We start from the raw sequence: 20,988 nt of genomic DNA, 5'->3' as shown, positions 1-20,988 counted from the left end.
CCCGCCGAAAGCTACCGAATCCCTCTCCGGTGGGCCCAGCTCCTTGGCCCAGCTCCTCCGCCCGGCACCCCGCTCCTCCGCGGGCCGCCAGCCCGGGACAGCTGACCCAGCAGAAGCCCAGGGACGAAGCCCTCCGCCGCCAGCTTCCCTCGCCCGCAGCTTGGGTTTTGTTGTGGGGTTTTGTGCGTCCTGTTTTGTTCAGGTCTCCCCGCCCCTTCCCGCGCGGGGCCGGCCCCTCCCCCCTGCCCGGCGCCCCCGTCCCCCTCCCCCGGGGCTCCCAGCGTGCCCGCTCTTGACTTCATCCACTAAGTCAATAGCCCGGGCGCAGGCGGCCCGCTCCCCCCACTCCCCCCGCCCCGCGCCGCCCCCGGTTTTCTTCTTGGGATAATGGGGGCTCTTTGTGGCCTAATCAGCCTCCTGAGGGGCCGGGAGGCCGGGAGCGCTTCCCCCGCGGCCGTCGGTGAAAATGAAAGCGGGATTAGGCCGGGGCCTCAGCCCACACCATAGTAAAGCGCCACCAGGCATTCGCCCCTTCAAAGCCCCTTTCGGGGTTTGGTTACTTTATTTCTAAAGTTGTTTGTATTTCTAAAGTGGCCATTGAGGCGCGAGCGGGGACTGCGCGGGGGGGGGGGGGGTGCGGCCGGGGGAGGAGAAACTCCTGGAGCCTCCCTTTCCCCCTCCTGGGACCCGCTGACCAGTTTCCAAGGAGCCTTCCCCGCCCTTACTTCCTCCGGCCTCAGGACGTGGGGAGGGGCTGTTATTCCCACTAATCAGACGGGGAAACTGAGGCTCGGGGCCCTGGAAGTCACTGAGGCGGGCTCCGCGGCAGAAGATGAGTTCCCAGCATTCAAACCTACCCCGCAGCCAAAAGGGGGAAAGGTGTTTTTGTTTGTTTGCTTGTTTGTTTGTTTTTAGCAAGGGGGGCGGAGACGCTTTTACAGCGCTAATCGCCCTTGGCGCAAAGCTCTGAGCGCACCAGCTACACTTCGTCCTGTCACCTGTATAGGCCATCGAAGGGAAAGTCCCTACCTGAGCACAATTCGACTCCCGACAGAGGAAAGTTGTCCATCCCTCATTTATTAAAGAAAGTTCCAGAGCCTCTTTAATTAGGGTTCACTCCCAGCACCTCCAATCAATCCCAGAAATGCCAGCACCATAATTCAGAATCTTACCCCATCACTAAAGATGGGAGAGGGCGGGAATTTGCTGGCAGCTGGAGGGACCATAATAGAGGAAGGGGTATAGACTGGGGCGGAGGGGACAAAAAGCAGTAGAAGAAAGCAGAGGGGCATCTCCTAGCTGCGCCCTTTCTCACACACACATACACTGGAATTTCTTTCTTTCTATAGGACTTTTGATTCTCCGAAGAGTGCGAATCTGAGCTCAAGAAGTCCAGGTAAGGAGAAAAAATTGCAAGGATGAGGAGCAAGGGGGTGGGGGGGTGGACAGGGGGTGGAGGGGTTCATGCAAAGTCGGGCTGGAAAGTTCCAGGTTCCTCCATTCTGCCTCTGCACCAACAGTGGGAGTTGGTTCTGTGGTTACAAGAGAGCGCAGGAGAAAGAAGCTCTTCTGCAGCCTTCCACTGGGGATGACAGAGTCCTAGAAGGTTCCTTGGAACTCCCCCTGACTCCTACCAACCCCAAAGTTGCTGCTCTGCAGGCGAACTCTGAATCTGATTTTTGTGCAGCCCAGATAAATCTGGTGCGGACTATAGGACAGGTACGTTTCCAGGGAACCGAAGGGCTTGATCCCAGACACACAATCTCCACGCAGAAGTATACACAACACACCACCCAAACACAGGACACTCCACAAAACTTCCCCAAATGTTGCCTTCTTTCCACCTTCCCCAGTCGCCTAGAGACCCACAACTGTGATTCGAACCAGGAGTGGACCCTCTCCACCTGTTACCCCACGGAGGCTGGCAATGGAAAGGCAGCTACCCCCTCAAATGGGGCTCCTCTGGGTCTGGGTCCCATGGAAAAGACCCCAGAAAAGTTCAGGGTGGAGTTTTCCAAGCTACTTCTTGGGCTGACGCCCCACCCCTTTTTCAGTCCGGTCCTAGGGTCTGTTTGATCTTTTTGCGGCGGCAGACAAAGAGCACAGTAAAGGGGAGAGGCTCCGGAGCCCAGCGGCCAGCCTCTTCTACCTACTCCTCTCAGCTCGAACCCAGGGCGCTCCCAGGCCCTGTCAGATGCCTGTGACTCCTGAAGCCAGGTTGGGGGCTGCCTGTCATATCCGGCTCTGGCCCCAGACACATCCTGTTGTTGCATGCACACGTACACCCGCCCGTGTGCGCGCGTGTGCGCGCGCGCGCACACACACACACACACACACAGGCAACACTCACAAACACCAAAACATACAGGCAGCCTGGCAAGGGGGCAGACACACACAGAGACCCAGGTAAACACGCCCAGAGACACACGCACTGAGGCAGGTCTGTTCATCGTAGGCTTGTTTATTTTCTGTCTCAACCACCTGGCTCAAAACTCTGTGAAGGCCGGGACCTTCCTGATGTCTCAGGTACTCCTGGGCACTTAACACAATGTCTGGCACATAGTAGGTGCTCAACAAAATTTCACAGACTGAAGAAATTCACCCTTTGAAACAAATTGCAATTTCTTTTTCTTTCTTTCTGCCTTTTTTTTTTTGTGGGACAGACAAAAGGGGAAACCAGCATTTGTGCTCATTTCATCCTCAGAAAGGAGGCTTCCAACAATTGAATGGGGGGGGGGTGGGCTCTGCTGCCTCTGTTTTGGAAAGGGGAGGAAGCAGCAAGGGCCAGATGGAGGGCAGGCTTTCAGCCTCAAACTCTACCCTCCTCCCTCCCCCCAATTCCATCTCCTCATCCTGAGCTCCTGGGCTCCCGCTCCGGGGATGAGCTGCTCCCCTGAGAATATTGGAGTCACCAGGAAACTTGCAGATTCGAGGTTCCTAAGGGGGTGTGGCCTCTAGAGGCCCAGAGGCCCCTTTATACTGTAGGCAAAATTCTGAATGTATGGACTTGTATGATTGGCCAGTTTTTTTTTTTTCATTTTATCCAATTCTCCAAGGCGTCTGGGCTCCCCCAAAAGGACAAAAAGCTTTGACTCAGTCCAGTTCTCTGGCTTTCATGGGAGAAAACTGAGACCCAGAGAAATTGAGCAAGTTGTCCAAGATGACATTGCTCATGAGCTGGGGGCAGGATAGACACTGCCCGGGCCCACCACGTGCACTCTGCCCCTGCCAACTCCTCCTGCCTACCGCAGCTGGCTTCAGAGGGAGACAGGGCACGTCTCAGGAGGAGGGAATGAGGCGCGCAGCCGCTGGGAACCCGTGGGTATGAACTGGGCCCAGAGCAGCACGAAGCCGTCAGCTCTCCAGGGTTGCAACCTTGCCTTTACTCACCCTCCATTCTGCAGCGTGGGAAGCGAGGGAGTGCGGCGGTGGCGGGCCTGCGCGCCACCCCTTCCCAAAGCTGGGGCTAAAACCCGGAAGGCAGCGAGCCTCCCTCTCCGGCAGTGAGACCCCGACAGGCCTGTTTATTTAGTAGCGCTCTGAATAAGGGTTCCCCTCCCTCCCCCCTCCTTGTCCCTAGTCCCGACTGGGCCCGACTCTCGGGGCCGGCCCCTTCCCAGCGCTCTGGCTCGGAGCGCGGAGCTCAAGCCCCCACCTCGGGGTCGGCCTCCCTCCTGCTCCGCCGGCCCCACTCGCTCGCCTCTAATTAAGCGGCGGGATCGCAGCGAGCCGCCGGGCCGCGCTGTAATATGATGAACTGCCTTTGTGCCAGTGTCACCGAAAGCGCTTCTGATAAGGGGAAGCCGCCCAGGATCAAAAGGACGACAGCCGCTAGCCCGCCTCCCGCCGCCGACCGGCTTTGCGCGCTCGCCCTCTCCGCCTGCGCTCTCCCGCGGGCTGGCTCCAGGTCCCGCGGTTTTTTCCTGATCTGCCTGTCCCAGGCCAGCCTCCCGGTGACTCTGCGTCCTTTTGTCTTTCTCCCTGCTGCTCTGCGCCCCTCTCGGTCCCTCTGCATTTCTCAACGTCCCGGAATGCTCCAGGCAGGTTCTCTTAGGGCCGCGCTCCGACTTTCTCACTCTTTAATTTTCCAGCGCACAGCGTTCTCCCTCTCTCCCCCCTGTTGCTGTTCTCCTCCTTTCTGACTTTCTCTCGTGCCACCTCTGTGGCTCTGTGTCTCCCTGGTCTCTGCCGTCCCTCTCTTGCTCTCGCCCTGGGCTCAGGCCCAGCGCCCAGCCAGGGCCCCGGCGACCAAATCTTGGACCATTAGCTGACCCGCAGTCTCAGGGAAACCAGAGGGATCCTTCCTCAGCAAGCTTGCAGTGCTCTGTGGCTCCTCGAAACCTACCCTCACTCAGCTGCCCACCAGAGGGCCAAGCACGAGCGCCCCAGGTGCCCTGGAATGCCCCTGGGGCCTCCTCTTCGAAGCATGACTTGGGGTGCACACTCCTCCCCTCATCCCTCCCGCAGCTGCAGTGCGGGAAGCCTTTCTTCTCCCCCGGGGCTGAAGTTCCAAGTGCAGCCGACCCCCCCTTTGGCGTCCCCTTCCCTACATCCCTTCCTTTGGCCCCCACCTCCCCTTTGCCCTCGACCCTTTCTCTTCCTCCTCCAGGCCCCTCCCCTTCGCAGGCTCCTGGTCCCCTCTGTGCTCTCTTTCTGGACCCCTTCCCTGCCTGGCCTCTGCCTACCCTGCCTCACCGCTCCCTTCCCCCCACCCCCACCCCACTCTGTTTGAAGTTTTTGGAGAGATCTATCTACTAATGGCGAAGTTTCCCCCTTAGGTCACCGTTCTGCCTTGATTCGATTTGGGAAGGCAAGTTCCCTCCCTCCCCCTGCCCGACCCCAGCCGGGGCCAATCGCTCCAGAGCAGGTCAGAAAGCGCTGACCCCACTTCCACCTTTTCCTCTTTCAGCCAGAGTTGGGGGGGAGGGGGAAAAAGAAGGAAGGCGTAGGACAGCAAAAACTGAGGGGGGCAACCCAACCTTCCAATCCCCTCTTATCCCCATCCCCAACTGGGTTTCCTAATTACCTCATTAGTCTGGGGTGGGAGAGGGGGAAGAGCTATTTTTCTGGAATTCCTGGAATGTGCCCCCCCCCCATCTTAGTCGTGGCCTTCAAGGCCCCAAAACCCCAGAAGCATCTCCCCTTTGGGGTTTCTCTTCTGTACTCCTAACAGTAGGAAGGCTTCCCCTCACCAGGCACTTCTGGGTCTCTTCTGTGGGTGTGAGTTCTGTCTGGCTTTAGGTGAGCTCTCGGGCCAGAGCCAGGGGGCCTTATACATTTCAGGTTTCTGTAGGTGCCCATTAGGAACCAAGCCCTCATCAGCTTGCCCATGATGGCAAACAGGAACTCCAAAGAGGCAACCTGGAAGGAAATCTCATTTGCCCTCTCTCCCTATATAAAAATAGATGTGTTTTTATATAATATTATTTATATAAAATGTAGTGTGTGACAACTCTCATTTTCAGAAAGACATTCTTTAAAAAAAAAAAAAGCCCAAATAATCACCGTACTGCTTTAAGTCTACTGTTATATGTGCTTTTAAATCCTTCCATGTAAATTCCACTGAAAAATTTGGAAAGCTGTGAAAGGGGGGGGGGGGGGGGGGGGGGGGGGAGGTTAATCCGGGTTTAACGCCGAGATGCCGTCTTAGGACCAGGGTTAGCCTGATTGCCTTATCTCTTCCCAACATTTGAGACGCCCATATTTCACCCAGCCAAATAGCTCCAAGAGCAGCGCAGATGGCTGCCGTGGTCGCGCCTCAGGAAAATGTGTTATTAATATCTAAATAACTTCCCAATACTGTCTGGTAAATCTCCCCTCCACCATTCCAAATGATGAATTCGTTTGAAGTCTTCCCCCAGCCTCATCTTTTCAATGTCCCTCTCTCTCTCTCTCTCTCTCTCCCCTCTCTTCTTAGCCAGGCTTATTTCAAACTGGTAAATATCTAATTCCTTTCACCGCTGTGCCGAGCACACGAGTCTTTTAGGTACAAACGCCTCCAAACAGCCGGTGTGTGGAGGTGCGTGCCCGGAGGTGAACATAAAACCCGCACGCCTTCGCGGCGGGGGACCTCACCCCGTTTAGAAACGCGTTTGGGAGACTGGGGCTGCGCGGGAACCTCAATCTGGGAGCCCAGCCCTTCCCCTGCAGGTCCTGGGGACCCTCTCCCGGTTCCCCGTGGAGTCCCAAAGGCACCCCCCCAACACGCATCTCTTCCGCGGCTCCTGGCCCCCCCCCAACCTCACCCCCAGCCCTCCAAAGGCTTCCCTCGATCTCTGGGGCGGATAATTACCCTCCGCTCGCCTGTTCTCCCTTGTTTCAAGTTTGTTTGCTAAATGTCTTCTATTAGATTATGTTCGTTCATTCCCCCTCCAACCTTATCTCCTTCTGTCTCTACTCTCCTTGCCCGTCACACTCGATTTAGGCACGAGTTTATCTGGCAAACAGTTTGCCGACTTTGTTTATTTACCGCGGGTTCCGGGGCTGCGAGCGAGTGAGCGAGCGAGCGCCAGTGTTTGCCTTTGTAATACTTATCTCATTGTTGTTCTTCGTTAGTCTCAGCTCCCTCCTTCCCCTCTCTCTTCTTCGGTTGGGGGGATGGAGGGAAGAAAGGGGGAGTCTTGTCGGCCCAGTGTGGGCTCGCCCCCTCTCTGCTCACCCCATCCCCCCACTGCCCGGGCGCGGCAGAGCCCTCGTCCCCCCTCCCTCTCTCCCTCTGGTCTCACTGAATATCCACCACTGAGCGCAGCCTAAAGCCGGGGAATTGCCTGACACCCTCCCATCTTCCTCCGAGCCCCCATTATGCGAAGCTGATCCCACTCTGAACAGCCTCAAATCCCGCCTGGACTCTGTTTGATTAGATTGCCAACCCGGGGTAATCCTTTGATTTGGTGGAGTGTCAATTACCTTTCTCTAAACACACATTTACAGAGGAGGGAACTTGTTGGTTTAAATCAATGCAGATTGTTTCTTGATAAATGGACTATCTCCGTCCCCTCCCTCGCTCCCTCTTCCCAGGCCCCTCTCCCTCTACGCCTCCTCCCCTTCCCTCTGCCGATCTCGCCTATCCGGTAAACAATGCCCCTTCCAGGTGTGAAGCCGGGGGAAAAAAAAAACGGTGTGGGCTGAGGGGAGCTGTGCCCCCCTTCCCCTATTCATGCGCTCCCCCGGAGCCTAATTAAATTTGGCAGGTCCTTGTACACACAATCAAAACAGCTTCCTCCAGTGTAGCAAACGACCGAAAACCGCATTAGCAGCTAGCGGCGCTGCCAAATTAAATTGTTTCCCACCTCCTTTTACAAGTGTCTAAAACCGACACTTCGGGCTCTCCCCTCCTTTCTGAGCCTTCTCGGTCATCTCCCGCTCCACACCTGTAAGTTTGCTGCTTTAAAAATAAATTAAGGAAAAACGCACAGAAACACAGATCTGCCTCACACACACCACCTTCGGCCCCCACCCCAGATGGTCTTTCATACCCGGGAAGTCGGCAAATTCTTGGATGGACTTTGACAATGGCACTTCTTCCCATAGAGGAAATGCACGCTCTTCTTCTTTTAAATCTTGTGACCCCCTCCTTATTTCATATTAATTGTGACCTCTCTGGGCGTTGTACCCTAGAGTCCCAGGTGGAGCCCCATGTCTGATCTGGTCAGTTTCAGCCTAAGTTTGTACATTGTCAGATGCATGAGGCTTTGGTGTTCTTATTGTTTATTGCTGTTGTTATTGCCTTTTAAAAATTATTATTATTTCTTCACACTGACTCCCTTAGCTCCCGCAGAGAAATGGCTTGACTTTTTGCAAACCCCTATCAAATTCCCCACCAGAGTCTCCCTGGGCTCAAGCTAGGAAAATCTTTTTCTTTCCCATCCGTCCTCAAATCCTTTCCCGGTTGGGTCTCTGGTCTGTCTCCCCTGATTCTCCGAGAAGGGGTGAGGAGAAGAGAGTCCAAGTGGATGAGGGCAAGGAACTGTCCATTTCCCTCTCCAGGTGAGCAGAGCATGGCTGGAACCCCTATCCGCTGTGGTCTGAAATTCTCACAACTAACAATCCTAATAACTCAGTCTTAACAAGGATAAGAGCAAAAAAAAAAAAAAATATGAACAGCCTCATGAATATCAGCCCAAGGGGAGCAGGAGTGAGCTGTTCAGAGATGAAAGTGCACAGAAATAAAAGCTCAATTTAATCTGCTTTAAAACCCTTCAACTTAACGTTTGTGCTTCAAACTCTGAGAGTGAGGACTGATTGCGGATAAATAGTTTCTTACCATGCCTGGGAGCTATAACACCCTTCTGCAACACAGTTTCCTATTCAGCAGCCCCAGTTTTCATTACCAGCTCTAATAAGTCTTAACATTATTAAATGCCAAGCGGACGATAGGGAAAAACGGACTCAGGGAGGGATCTCTCTTTAGCGCTTAAAGAGGAGAGCTCTTAAACCCCTTCTTGGAAGGCTCCCCGCCATGAGAGGGGCAACCCCCGGAGAAAGCATTTGTCAAGAGCAAGAAACCAAAACAAAGTTTGTGGGTGTGCACCCCTCCCCCTGCTCTGCCCTTTGAGGCATCTCTGCCTCTCCCCACCTGGTCGACTTGGGTGGAGGTTAGGGGGTCTTTTCACTTTTAACTTGGCCATGAAACTGATGGCTGGGGCCTGGGAGAGAGAGGAGAGGTTCCAGCTGGGTGGTTCACTGGGATGCCTGCCTACTCACCCAGGTACTCAGGGGGCCGATATGTTTTGTCCCCAGAGGGACAGACAACCCTCCCTCATCCCCACTGTCATTCTGCCCATTCCCACCCACGTACAGTCACCCTGCACTTCCACGCAGAACCCCACTTGCACAGAATACGACCCACGGCACAATGATCCAAAGGCCCACGGACAAACAGCCACCCAGAGAGTCCATTCCAGCTCACGGTCCCAGCGCCCGACGTGCCCACTGTCACTCAAAACCTGCCAGGCTCTCTGGATACCAGACCCACAGATTCCATTTCGTTTCTGCAGCTCCTCTCCAGACTCAGCTCCTGTGCTCTCTGCCTCCCCATCTGGAACCTCCAGGCTCCTCCTAAACCCTTGGAGATTTGGAGCTTCCTGGTTCTGCTGCAGGGAAATCCTCTCTCCAGCGAAGCTGCCTGTGAGCCAGTTTTGTAAGCCCTAACCCGCGCCAGAAGCACCCGAACTTCCTGGAGCCAAAGGGATCCCCAAAGCACAGGCTTTCTATCCCTTTCCTCTCCTTTCCTTCTTTCTCAGAAAAGACTTTTGCTTCCTCGCAGACTGAGCTGGACAAACCCCCGCCACACACACACACGCACACACACACACACATGCACACACACACACACGCACACGCACACGCACACAAACACACACACACACACACACACACACCCTAAAGTCTCTCCAAATAAAACCAAACCTCCTTCTGCCTCTCCCCGGTACTTCTCAGAAACGGTGTCTGCTGTGTGGTATTTCTCCAGGAAAGATCATTTCAAGTTTAATGTGCCCCACCCCACAAAAAAGTCCAACCAAGTCCCTTTCGGATACAAACTGAAGTCAGAGTGGGTCCCCCCGCAGGGGTCCCAGGGCTCTGGACTGCCTCCGCCAAGCCTGGGGCTCCTCAGCAGCACAGGGGCACTTCTCACTGCAGACCCGAGGCTCGGAGGCCGGCCCGGCACAGCGGGGTGCCAGGCACAGCTCGCTTGCTTTCATCCCTCGCCCTTTTGTCCCTGGCGGGACAGGGCTCCACTTGGGGCCCTGAATGTCAGTAGCCCGCCCCTTCCCCAGCTCTAGGCTGCTCTCTCAAAGGGGCTGCCCCTGCCCCTCCTCCCACCTTCCCTCTCAACCAGGCCTGTGGGGGCTGGGCCTTCCTGGGTGTTGTCTTTGGAAGCGGGCTTTGTCTGTGAAGTTCATCTTCAAGGTTGGGAGAGACTACTGACAACTGGAGAGAGAGACCTGGGCGAGGAGTTCACGGGAGGCAAGGAGAGGGGTACCCTGAGACACCTCTGGAAAGAAATTCAAGCCAAATGTGCTCTTCACAAGTTTCCAGGTTTGGGGAACTCCCCCACTTTTTCCAAAGCGGCCGCTTTGCAGGTTTGCGTGACCACTGTCTTTCCTGTCTGCTGGCTGCCTCCCGGCATGCCCGTTTGTGAGCTCGCTTCTTTTCCCCAGCCAGTCTTTGCGACTCTGGGCCTTCTATTTCTGTTTCTCACCCTCCCTCCCTCACTTAAGGCACGCTTACCAAGTCTCAAAGAGAACTTCAAGGGGAGGAGATAATGAGGAAGACTTTCCCTTCTCCCGAAACTTCCCCTGCCAATAAATACAAGCACACTCCCCTTCCCGGGTGTGCAGGCGCTTGAAAGATAAACGCCTTCCCTAGCAGACCGGAGAAAAAGCCGGGCGCAAGGCTCAGACTCCAGCCGGCGGGGCAGCGGCGCTGCAAGGGGGCAGACGGTGGGTGCAGTCGGAAGCTTTCTCCCCGCCTGAGATCCTCCCATCCTGGGCGTTGGGGAACTTGGTCTCAACAACTGGCCCCGCCAGAGACAAGCGTCTGACTGGTGCACCCATCTGCACCCACCCGCCACGCTCTCGGTTCGGGCCTTGGCAACAAGGGGCTGAGGGTTAGGCGGCGGGCCTCGCTAATTTTTATTGATTGCAGCGGTCAGTCAACTGTCAGGCAGGGTTTCAAGGGACCGTTTAGAGAGCGTGTGCGGGTCTGGTTAACAAATTCATTTAGGGAGCCGCAGGCCGGCTCCTCCTTCCTCGCCCCCCCCCCGCCCCCTTGTCCAAGCGTCCTATAAATAATAGATCCACACCGGGACTGGGACTAGCCGCCAAAACGCGGGCCCCGCAGGGCGCGCGCCCCGGAGTGCCCGGCCAGGCCTTGCGCGCGGGGTCGTGCGCTCAGCGGCGCGCAGTGCACCAACCTGCAGCCGGCTCCCCGGGCACGCCAAGGCCGTCTGCCCCCGGGCTCCGCGCTCTGCCCTAGTCCGGGGCGCAGTGAGGGGGCGCCCTCCGCAAACCCCGAGGGACTCCCGGCTCCCCCCGGGGCTGCGAGTCCGCCCGCTAAAGTGCTGTCGCTAGCCTTGGGCGGCGGAAGCCAACCACTGGCCCGCACCCTCACACGCGGGGTTGCGGGGTTCGGCGGTGGAGGCCCCCCCTCGGAGATTCCCTACCTTTGTCGCCCAGGATGCCGTCGATGCTGTGCTTGGCTTTCTTCTCGCCGTCGTCCTCCTTCTTGTCGGCTTCATCCTCCTCCTCTTTCTTCCCGAACTTGATTCTGAGCACGCGGCTAATCGAACTCACTAAACCTCAGAAATTCAAAGGCAAAAGAGCAAGTATAAGTTGTTGGGGCATTAGAGCCGGGCGACCTGGGCCCCCGGGAGAAAGCGACGCAGTCGGTCCTGCAACACACTGCAAGGGGATTCACACCCACTGGCAACCCCCCCCCCCCCCATTTAAGCGTTTACATCCAAGTACAGTCGCTGGCTAGGGAAGCTGACTCCCCTGGGACACTCTCACTGTGGCATTCCTATACTCCTTCTTGCACACACTTGTGCCTGACATGGTCACATCCCCTAGATGCATTCACACCCACGCCCACTTCCCCAGGACCTTGCCAGAGGCCCTCCAGCCGCTGTGGCTGCCACCTCTACACCCAGGTGTGTGTCCCCTCGCTGCATGCCTGGATGCCCCCCACACACATGTACACACGCGCACATCCACCCCAGGCCGCTTTCTGTCTCACGGGCAGCGTGGTGGAGGCCTCCATATTTGGGAGGCACTGCTGGCTGGTGGCACTGACAGAACAGAAAGAGTGACTTGGGGAAAGGGGTCCAGGGAGCCCATGGAGATCAACCCTCCTAGGACGGACCCATCTCTCTAGGCCACTTCTCTGAGAAAGAAAGCCTCAAGGGAGCTCCTGTTATCACCCAGCCTTACAGGATAACTTTTTGCTCCTTTTGTGCCTCCTTCTGTCCCTCCTTCCTTCCCTCCTTCCTCCTCCCTTTCTTCTTTCTCCTCTCTCTCTTTCCTAATTTTCTCTCTTTTCTTTGCTCCTTCTGTCCGTCCATCTTCCTTTCGGTTTTGATTCCCTCCTTTGCCCTAACTCTTCATTCCTGCTCCCTTTCCTCACAACTCTCCTTGGAGCTCCCCATCATTCATCACCTTCCGTCCTGTCCTGTCCCACCTTCAGCCCCGTTCAGCCGGCACCCGGCCAGACTGTGCTTGGCTGGCTCAGCTGCCTTCTCACCTGAGGGCACGGTGCTGCGGTCACAGTGTCCGTCCTTCAGTAGCCTGTCTCGGATCTCCCAGCTGAACATGCCTGGGTTTTCCCTCTTGTACTCCTCGATCTTTTTCTCCACATCCGGAGTCGCCACCTGCTTCAGAGGTGGAGGTGGGAGAGCAGGAGTGGAAAGATGGGGTTGGGGGAGGGAGACACTTTTAATATCAAACTCCCAAGAGCCCCAGGCCAGGCTGGTGGCTCTGGTTCCCATGTCCCTCCCCCCTTCCCCCCTTCTGAGATTGGCTTTACCCTTTCACAAAACCTGTGCCTGGCTCCAAGGAAGGCAGCCAGGTGCATAGGGTAGTCATAGGTAATAAGATAGAGCCTAATTAGGACTCTTGGGATCCCCCCCCCGGCCACCGCCCCACTCACTATTTCAGGCAAGACTGAGGGGGGAGATTTCCCTTAGTCTGGGATGATGCTGGGGGTCGGGCAGATGTAGGGGCAGCCCAGGGATGACTCATTGGCCTCAAAGTCCTGGGCAACCTGGAACCTCAGTTATCTTATCCCCTAGAAATCCAAATAATGAGAGGGACATCTAGGGGTGAGGACACCCTCTTCCTGTACTTTCCATAGGAAGCATTTGGACACCCCAGTGGTGTTGGATGATACAAGGTAGTGAGAGGGGCCACAATCAGGATCCCCCAACCATGGGAAGGCCGGCTGCTAGTTCTGCAGCAAAGACACTCACTCTGGGCTTGCTGCCGCCGATGGCCCCAGGCCGGATGGACCCAGTCTCCTGGTAGCGGCAGAGAATCTTGGAGACGCAGCCGTGGGACACACGCAGCTGACGGGAGATGACACAGGGCCGGATGCCATGGTGGGCCATCTCCACGATCTTGTGGCGGATGTGGTTAGGCAGGGGTCGCCCGTTGATGAAGACCCCACCAAGCTGATTGACCCGGCCTTGGCCAAGTGGTGTGGACACTGGAGGAGGGAGGGGAGACCAGGAAGGAGAGAGGCACAGGGTGAGGATGGGGAGGAGACAGCGAGCACACCCCTTGACTCCAGTTTTGTTGGAGCCCCAACAGCCCTGACAGAGGGACTGTGAGTTCCCCACATTTGGAGGTGCGGCAGTTCAGAGGTCAGGAAAAAACTGTCAGAAAGCTTGAGAGAGGGTCCTGGAAGGATGGAGAGAAAAGTCACAGCTGGCTGCTACAGTCCCCCAGATGCCGTGTGCCCCCATTCCTGCCACACTGTGGGGAATGAGGACACACTGGAGAGGGATCTGATGCTTCTGAGAACGGGGAGGGAGAGGGCAGATGGAGTCTCGTCTCCGGAGTCTGTGGGACCAGGGGCTCGGTCCCCCAGGATGCAGTTTGGGCCGCAGGTCTGCCTGCCTCTTCGGAAGGCCAATTGCAGGCGAGATGTGGCCCCTCTCTCTGCTCAGTTCCATGCCCTAAGTGGTCAAGACTGATCCATTTTGGGGGGAGCCAGAAGAGGCTGGTTAATTACCAGTATTTACAGCCCTGGCCTGGGCAGCAGATCTGTCCTACTTATAATTGAACAGCCGAGGGACTGGTGACACGAAGCTGTTGGTCGCTGCCTCTGGGGTCACCTGGCTGTCCCTTGAGGGACTCTCCTTGCTTCCAACCCCTCTCAAAGTTCTAATTTCGTTTTGGGGCGATTTGGGGGACACGCTCCGCTGTCAGCGAGCTTCCATATCAAATACCTATTTGGCTTCAGAAATCCAAGATCTGTCCCTGCAGACTCTGTGAGGGTGGTACACAGAGGGGCCAGAGTCTCTCAGTGTAGGTGACTTTGGGAACCAGGGAGACAGACACCCCTGCTGTATTGCTGTGGAGGGGAGAGCTCCTCGGAGGCCTTAATGCAAAGTCTACACAATTTCCTCACAGAAGGTTGGGGGACACCCGGTGCACTAATCCGGCCTCCATCCCCCCAATTTGGGGACCAGGCGGCTGCAGCGATCTGGCAGATTAGAACGATTTCACAGACGCGGGAGTGGAGGGAGCTGCCAGTATAATTGGAAGGGAGGAGGCGAGAAGGGGCTCGGCTGCCGAGCGGCTCCTGCCGCCTCCTCCCTCGCGCTCCCGGTCCCCCCACCTCTCTTTGTAAAAGTAGGTGTCTGAAGCCACCCTCGGATTTAATCAGAAATCGTGCGTCGCCAAGTCAGAGTCACTCAGTCTCCGTGGCGGGATATGCCATTAGCGCTCGAGAGCTCTCGAGCGCCCAACTTTATATTCAAGAGCCTCTTTAGCGACCGGCGCTCGGCTCTCCTCAGTATTCTCCGTCATGTTGGGCAAATATTGTTCTAATCCGCCGCGCGTCCTCGGCCGCCTGTTTTACTTGCATTCGCTACGGGAGAGTGCTCCGGCAAATCCCCGGGCTTGCGCGCTCTCCCGCCTGCGTGGTTGCTCGCGCGCACTTGATCACGAAGCCACTCTCTTCGCCTCTGTCTAATTCAGGGACCCGCGCCATCCCGCTGCCAGAGGGACCCCTCCCTCCCTAGATCGCAGACTGCCCGCCCGTCCATCCCCTCCCCGCCTCCTTTCCCCTTCCTCACGCACAAGGGGCTCAGACAATTACAAGAAGAGTAATTAAAAAATGAAAGTGGCACCTATCTCTCACCATTCCTGTATGACACCCTGGGCTACCCACCCCCAGAAACCCAGTGATCCCTCGGTTGACAGGTCGAAGGCCTTCCATTAGTTTAAAAACAAAACAAAACAAAAACGCAGGAAAGGGTCTTGGCAGCGCGCTCCCATCCTTTCCTCCAGCCGGGAACCGGTCCCCTGCCGGTCGTCTCTGCTCACCCCGGTGCTGGGTATTGACCGAGGACACATTAGAGAATTCACGTTTTCCCCCTGTCTGGACACCGCGGGGCCCGCTCACGGTCCTGAGGGTCTCTCCCAGGAGAGTTGCAGAGTTCCGAAGCCCAGGTGAAAAGTTTTGGGGGGGAAATCGTTACTATTTATTATTTCAAATTACTTTGTTTCCAAACCAAAAGGCAGGAGTTTCTGTCTGGTGCTTTGGAAGAAGCGGATAGCCTTCCTAGTTGAGAGATATAAACTATCCCACATCGCTGGTATTTCGAAATAAAAGGGATTGGAGGACCATACGAGGAGTGAAAAAAGGAACAGTTCGAAACGAGAGTAGAAAGCGCTGTAGCCGGCGAACGCAGAGAGCTGAGAAAGTATCCGCGGGGAAAGTATCTGAAAATAGTGGAAACGAACTGAAATTCGCTAGGACTTGAAATTTACTAGGGGCCGAAAGCGGCCGGGAGTTCGCCCTGCGGGGGAAGGCCAGAGCCCGCGACCTGTGAAGCCGCGGCCGCCGGTCACTGAAAGCCGCGCAAAAACGGACAGGCGTCGGCCCCTGGCAACTTCCGGGGGTCCAGCGCCCGGACTCGGTCCCCCAGAAAAGGGGACCCCTCCTCCTCCCCTCCCGCTGCCGCTGGCGCCGCCACCCCCCCTGGGGATCGCTGCCTCTCCCAGGACCTCGGGTTCCTGGCGGAGGAGCGGAGGCGCGGCGAGCCCAGGCGCTCTTACCTTCCAGAGGAAACCCCGTGCGGGGATAGTTCTGTCCGGGAGCCGGCCGCATCATCCTCGGTACGGTGCCGGGAAGGGCCGCCATTCTTGCGCACGCCGGGGACGAATCCAGAGTCGGCAAAAATCGCCTCCCGTCCGCTCCCTTTACCCCTGCTGCGATCTCTTTCTTTCCTTCTTCTTCCACTTCTCTTTTTTTAACCTCTTCCCCCTCCTCCCCTCTACACACGCTCCCTACCCCCACCCCCCCACCCCCGGCTGCAGTCGAACGCGTCCAGAAGCTGGGGAGGGGGGCGAGGTGGGGGCGGAGGTTGGGGGGAGGGAAGGTGGTGACAAGGAAGTTCAAACAAACAAACACAGCAACCCCAAGTCCACCTCTGCCCGCTCCGCTCCGCCAGAAGTTGTGCGGGCGGATGCGCCGGGCGGAACCGGGAGGCGAGGCCGGGCTGCCGAGCGGGGCTGGGGGTGGCGTCAGACTGGCAGCCGCGCGCTCTCGCGCTCCGGGCCAAAGTTTCTGCGCCGAGAGGCTGCCGAGTGGATTCTCTTTCGTATTTATTTATATATTTATTCTCGCGCTCGCTCGCTCGCTCGCTCGCTCCCTCCCCGCACTCCTCTCCACGCCTTTCTCCAGACCACACTCCCGACTCCCTCTCGCACCGGCTTTCACACCCCGCCCCCCACCAGGCTTGCGGAGGGAAGGCGGTGGCTCTTGAGTTTCGGGGCTTGAGGGGAGGCGACAGGGGGTGACGGGGTTGGGAAGAGAAGAGGGCAAGCAAGGGGGAGAGTGATCCGCTGGGTAAGTTGTGCAAAAGTGCTCAACGGGAGTACGAGGAGGAGGGGGGGAGGCAGCGAACGAGATCTGATAGGTTCGGACTTTTCTTTTATTCATGAGGAGGGAAGGGGGCCAGGGCGGAAGGGAGCCGAGGACCAATAACGAAAAGAAATCGCCAACGAATATATTTTTTTCTCTTTTCTAATCCCCGGGTCGACCTCGTTTTTGGGGGAGAATTTGAACCACCCGTTAACACATAGGGAGCAAGGCGCGGGGGCTGGGGGAGGGCGCAGAAGGGGAGGGGGCAACTTTGTGCAAGTGTCTTCTTTTGACGAATGGGCCAGATCGACCGAGTGCCCGGCCCCCTGGTCGCCCGCCGCCCCTCTCGGCGTCCCGGCTGCTTGGGAATGTCTGCCTCCGGTTGGTGGCTCCTCTGGATTCTCGCCTTTTCTCTGGCCTCCCAGGGTCAGAGTCGGCTGACTGCACATCTCCTTCATCTCACTCACACACTCCGAAATTTCCGCCAGTAGGGCACATGGGGGACTGGCCTAGGGTGACTTCAAGGAATGGGTTTATGACTTTCTCTGTGAAATAATGTCTCAGCCCCGGTGTCCAGTTCTTGCCCAGCTTCCTGCAGCTCTGAAAAGCCCAGAGTGCTTAGAAAACTGAGTGTGGCAAATGTTAGGGACTATCTCTTCTTCCCTCCTCTTCCCCTTCCCCTCACCCATCTCCAGCCAGATTTAAACTCCTCTTCCTCTTCAGGCCCCCTGGCCACAACCCAGAACCCCTTTCCAGCAGGCAGTCCACTGCCCTGAGGCTGACAGCAAGTGGGTGCCCAGGATCTGGGAGGGAGGCGGGTCAGGACTGGGTTCCACCTTCAGCCCATCAATTCTGAGCTCCTAAGCTCAGAATTTAGAGGGGGGAGGTGTCCCAATTAAAGGGTCAGAAGGGGGGGTGGTGATCAGAGCTCCTGCAATTCTGCGCTCTCCCCTGCCCGAGTGACCAGACGCCCCTGCCCCAGGACACGAGTCCCGGGGGCGAAACGCCCTCCCAGCGGGGCAGGACGCCAGGACAGCAGGCCTTTTGTCTCCCCCGGGAAAGAGTGTCTCCGGCCCAGCACTGGAGGCAAAATACAATAAAATAAACCCAGCCCTCCATCTCGGCCCCCACCCCGCAGCCCGCCCCCTGCCCGCCCTCTCCCGGTCCTGGGGTCAGCCTTGTCTTGGCCTGGGGGGCTCTCCTCAGGCTGGCCCTAGTGTGCCCCCCTGCCCTCCCCTTTTCCTCACCTGTGACCTTTGCCCCTCTCAGCATGTGACAGACACCCTCCTCTCCCTCTCTCCCAGCAAAGGGGCTCATCAGGCTCTTGGCGGGGAGGCACTCTGGGAATGGGGGCTTACAGAAAAGCAGTTAAACCCACACCCTCTGGTGGCTCCAGAATTGAGGGGGGTCCAAGTCTCTTTGGAATTGGAAAGGGGGACACCAGGGTGCCTTGCCCAGGTCAGGGTGCCAGGCTGCCTGAGTTATAGGGGCCCTACAAGGTTTTCTGGGCCCCTTTCTTCATTGGAGGTGTACCCCACCATACCCACAGCCCCTGAGAGAGGGGCAGGGAGATGCAGTTTGAAGCCACAGTGTGTGTATCTGGGGAAAATGAATTAGATTTGGGGCCCTTTACTTCTTGTCTTGCTGGAGGGTCTGGCCTGCTTGACTTCCAGAGGTGGCTATGTATTATATATATATATGTATATATATTACAGATAAACACAGATAGGCACACAATACACACACACACACACACACATACACGTATATATTACAAAATATACACTCACTCACTCATTCATTCATCAGTATTTTCCGTCCTGGCTTGGAGGGATTTAAGGCACAGATTCTCTGTATTTGTGGGTGGACCCCGGAGCGTCTTTGCCTGTGTCTGGGTGAAGGTGGGTTTGTGTGTAGGTCTCCTGTAGGCCGTCTGAGTAGCTCTGTGTTTCTAAGGGAGGGTCTGTGTCTGTGTTTATGTTTTGGGGTCGCTTCCATGCTGCCTTGGCTCAGCGCAGTCAGGAAGGTGTAAATGTTTGTTTCGGTCAGTTCCCGGGGCCAGGAAAGACCTCTGGGGTGCGCCAGCGTGGACCCTGGAGCCTTCATCTCTCCTTGCTGACTAGGGAGAGCTCAGCCCCACCCCTCGGTTCAGGGCCCCCCAGTTGGCTGAGGCTGGGGACATTGAGCCCCAGGCATCTCTCTCGGGGCTCCACCTAACCTGTCGCCTGGTTCCCACCGTGCCCTGCAGAGGGCCCAGCAGAGGGTCCAGTTGCCAGGGAGGCCCCGAGCAGGTTCTCCTAAACTCTCTGCTGGAGGCACCAACCCTGAGTTTTTGCAGCTTGGGGATTCCGTGGGCTCCCGCGGGGCAGACGGAGGGGGAGGAAGGGGGGTGTCTGTCGGAATGAGCGTGGCCGTTCTCGCCTGTTGGAGACCAATTTCACAAATGATTTTTGCAACAATTAAGAAGTGTGGCGGGGTGAAATGGCGATTTCACATCCAGTGGGGGAAAGGGGGGTTCACCTGGGAACTGGGGCGGCTGCAGCTGGAGGTGGGGAAAAAATCTTTCCCTCTCCTCTCAGCTCCTCATGGCTAACCCCCTTGCCCAAATTCACTCCCCACACAGACATTCATCAACTCCTAAGACCTCCAGCTGCTACTGTAAGCGCTGAAGGGCTCAGGTCTGCATTGTGTGTGTTAGGCTGGACTTGGCCTGGAAAGTTTCCCTTCAGCCCCTCACCCTAATCTCTGTCTCTCTCCCTGCTTCTTCCTCCCTCCCTCTTCTCTCTCCGTCTTGGTCTGTGTGTCTCTCTCTGTCTCTGTGTCTTATGTGCATGCACGCATGCATACACACACACACACACACACACACACACACACACACTTTTCTGTCTCGTGGGCCCCTCCATCTCTTTTTTGTCCCCACCCCCTTTGACTCCTTGCCTTTCTGACTTCTCAGTGTTTTCCTCTCTCAATCTGTTCATCGTCGCCACCACCTCCCACCTCCATGGTGTCCTGAAGTATGTAGGGACTTCCATCGCACGCAGCAGGCTATACCTCAGACCTGTTTCCTGGGAAAGCCCTTTCTTTGGTCCAGATGGGGCTGGGCAAAGACTTTCCAGAAGGGTCGCTCCTCTGCTTTGCATCTACTTGGGGCTATCTCTAAAGGAACATCTCCAGGCCCAGCCCACCTGATTCTAGCACCCCCTCCCTCTAGAAAGTACTCTTGTATTCCCTCTTTCTGGCTTGGGTAACTGATCCCTACCTCCACCTCTCCCTGTCCCATCTGAGTTCCTTGTCTGTCCCCCACCTCCTGCCTGCCACACTTCCTTTTAAGGGCAACAACAATGTTCCTAGGAATTCCTCCTCCCAAGTTCCCCAAATGAGCCTTCCCAATGGGAAAGAGAGACCTACGGCCAAGGATCAGGAGCAAGAAGCCAGGTTGACATCAGCTGGGGAAGCTGGCCTTTCTCTGGCTGCTCCCGCCCCAGACTGTGAATTGATGGGTCCAACGGGTAAGAGACTGAGGGCCACAACTGGGGCTTCCTTGTCCCTGCCCCCAGTGGCCAGTGGCCTGTTCCCCCAGGCCAACGGAGAGGACACTCTTTTTATTTTAGATCCCTGTGCAATGAGCACTTTCTGAAAGCGATTACCCAATGAATCTCCCTTTAAAGGGTGATAAATCCACCTTGAAAACCAGGGGTTTTGATTTCGGGGGGGCCTTTTGCATTTTCAGAGGCTCTGGCCAAAGATGTCAACAAATGGAATTATTCAGTCTTCAAATGTTTGGTAATGAGAGAGGAGGGGGTGGGCGTGGGGGTAGGGAGAGAAATGGAATATCCATGAACAAAAGACCTTCTGGAGGCTCCCTCGGGTTCCGGAAGCTGGAATTCCTCAGTGCCGCCTATGAAGGGGCACCCTTGAAAAAGAATACCTTTCCCCCACTCCCGCAATCTTCTATTATGATTTTTCTCGTAAGAAGTCCCACTCTTGGAAGAGCGACCTTGAAATATCTGTCCAAACCAGAATAGGAATGGGAGGGAAACTGGGACATTTTCTGGCTTGACATTTTCCTTTGCCCCAGAAAAATAGAACAGTACCAAAATAGTACATGTTGGAGTCCAGTTCCCAAGGTAAATAACAACAATAATAGTAATAGGCTTCTCCCAGGCTCACCTCTTCATAGGATCTGGGTGAGCCTCTTTCTGCCCTTCTTCCTGGCCTTCCTCCCCTCCCCTCTCCTCCTCTTCTCCTTGCCTCATCTTCCTCCTCTTCTTCCTCCTCCTCCTCTTGCTCCTCTGGGCTCCTGCTAACTGCTTTCCACTGGCTTCCAGAAATGCAATCAAGGTTATCTCTACAGTGTGTCCCCTAATATCTCTAGAAACCTTCCCCTACAGTGTG

The 20,988-nt window shown here is 56.4% G+C and overlaps 1 protein-coding gene across 2 annotated transcripts in view; it reads right to left on the bottom strand.

Annotated features, from left to right (window-relative positions):
- PAX7 (paired box 7) overlaps positions 1-15,867 on the bottom strand; it is a 94,013-nt gene extending 78,146 nt beyond the window's left edge. The window contains exons 1-4 of one of the 2 annotated variants that reach the window (XM_021683504.1): positions 15,783-15,867; positions 12,965-13,200; positions 12,241-12,370; positions 11,165-11,299 (exon numbers count right to left, since the gene is read on the bottom strand). In XM_021683504.1, the coding sequence (XP_021539179.1) occupies positions 11,165-11,299; positions 12,241-12,370; positions 12,965-13,200; positions 15,783-15,867 (586 nt within the window). The remainder of the gene's footprint in view (positions 1-11,164; positions 11,300-12,240; positions 12,371-12,964; positions 13,201-15,782) is intronic. The other variant, XM_021683505.1, reaches the window with a different exon arrangement.
- Positions 15,868-20,988: the final 5,121 nt, after the last annotated feature.

The sequence above is a fragment of the Neomonachus schauinslandi genome, chromosome 4, assembly GCF_002201575.2.
Source record: "Neomonachus schauinslandi chromosome 4, ASM220157v2, whole genome shotgun sequence".
Lineage (NCBI taxonomy): Eukaryota > Metazoa > Chordata > Mammalia > Carnivora > Phocidae > Neomonachus > Neomonachus schauinslandi.
Note: the sequence above shows the minus strand (reverse complement) of the source record. Positions and strands in the feature narration are given on the sequence as shown.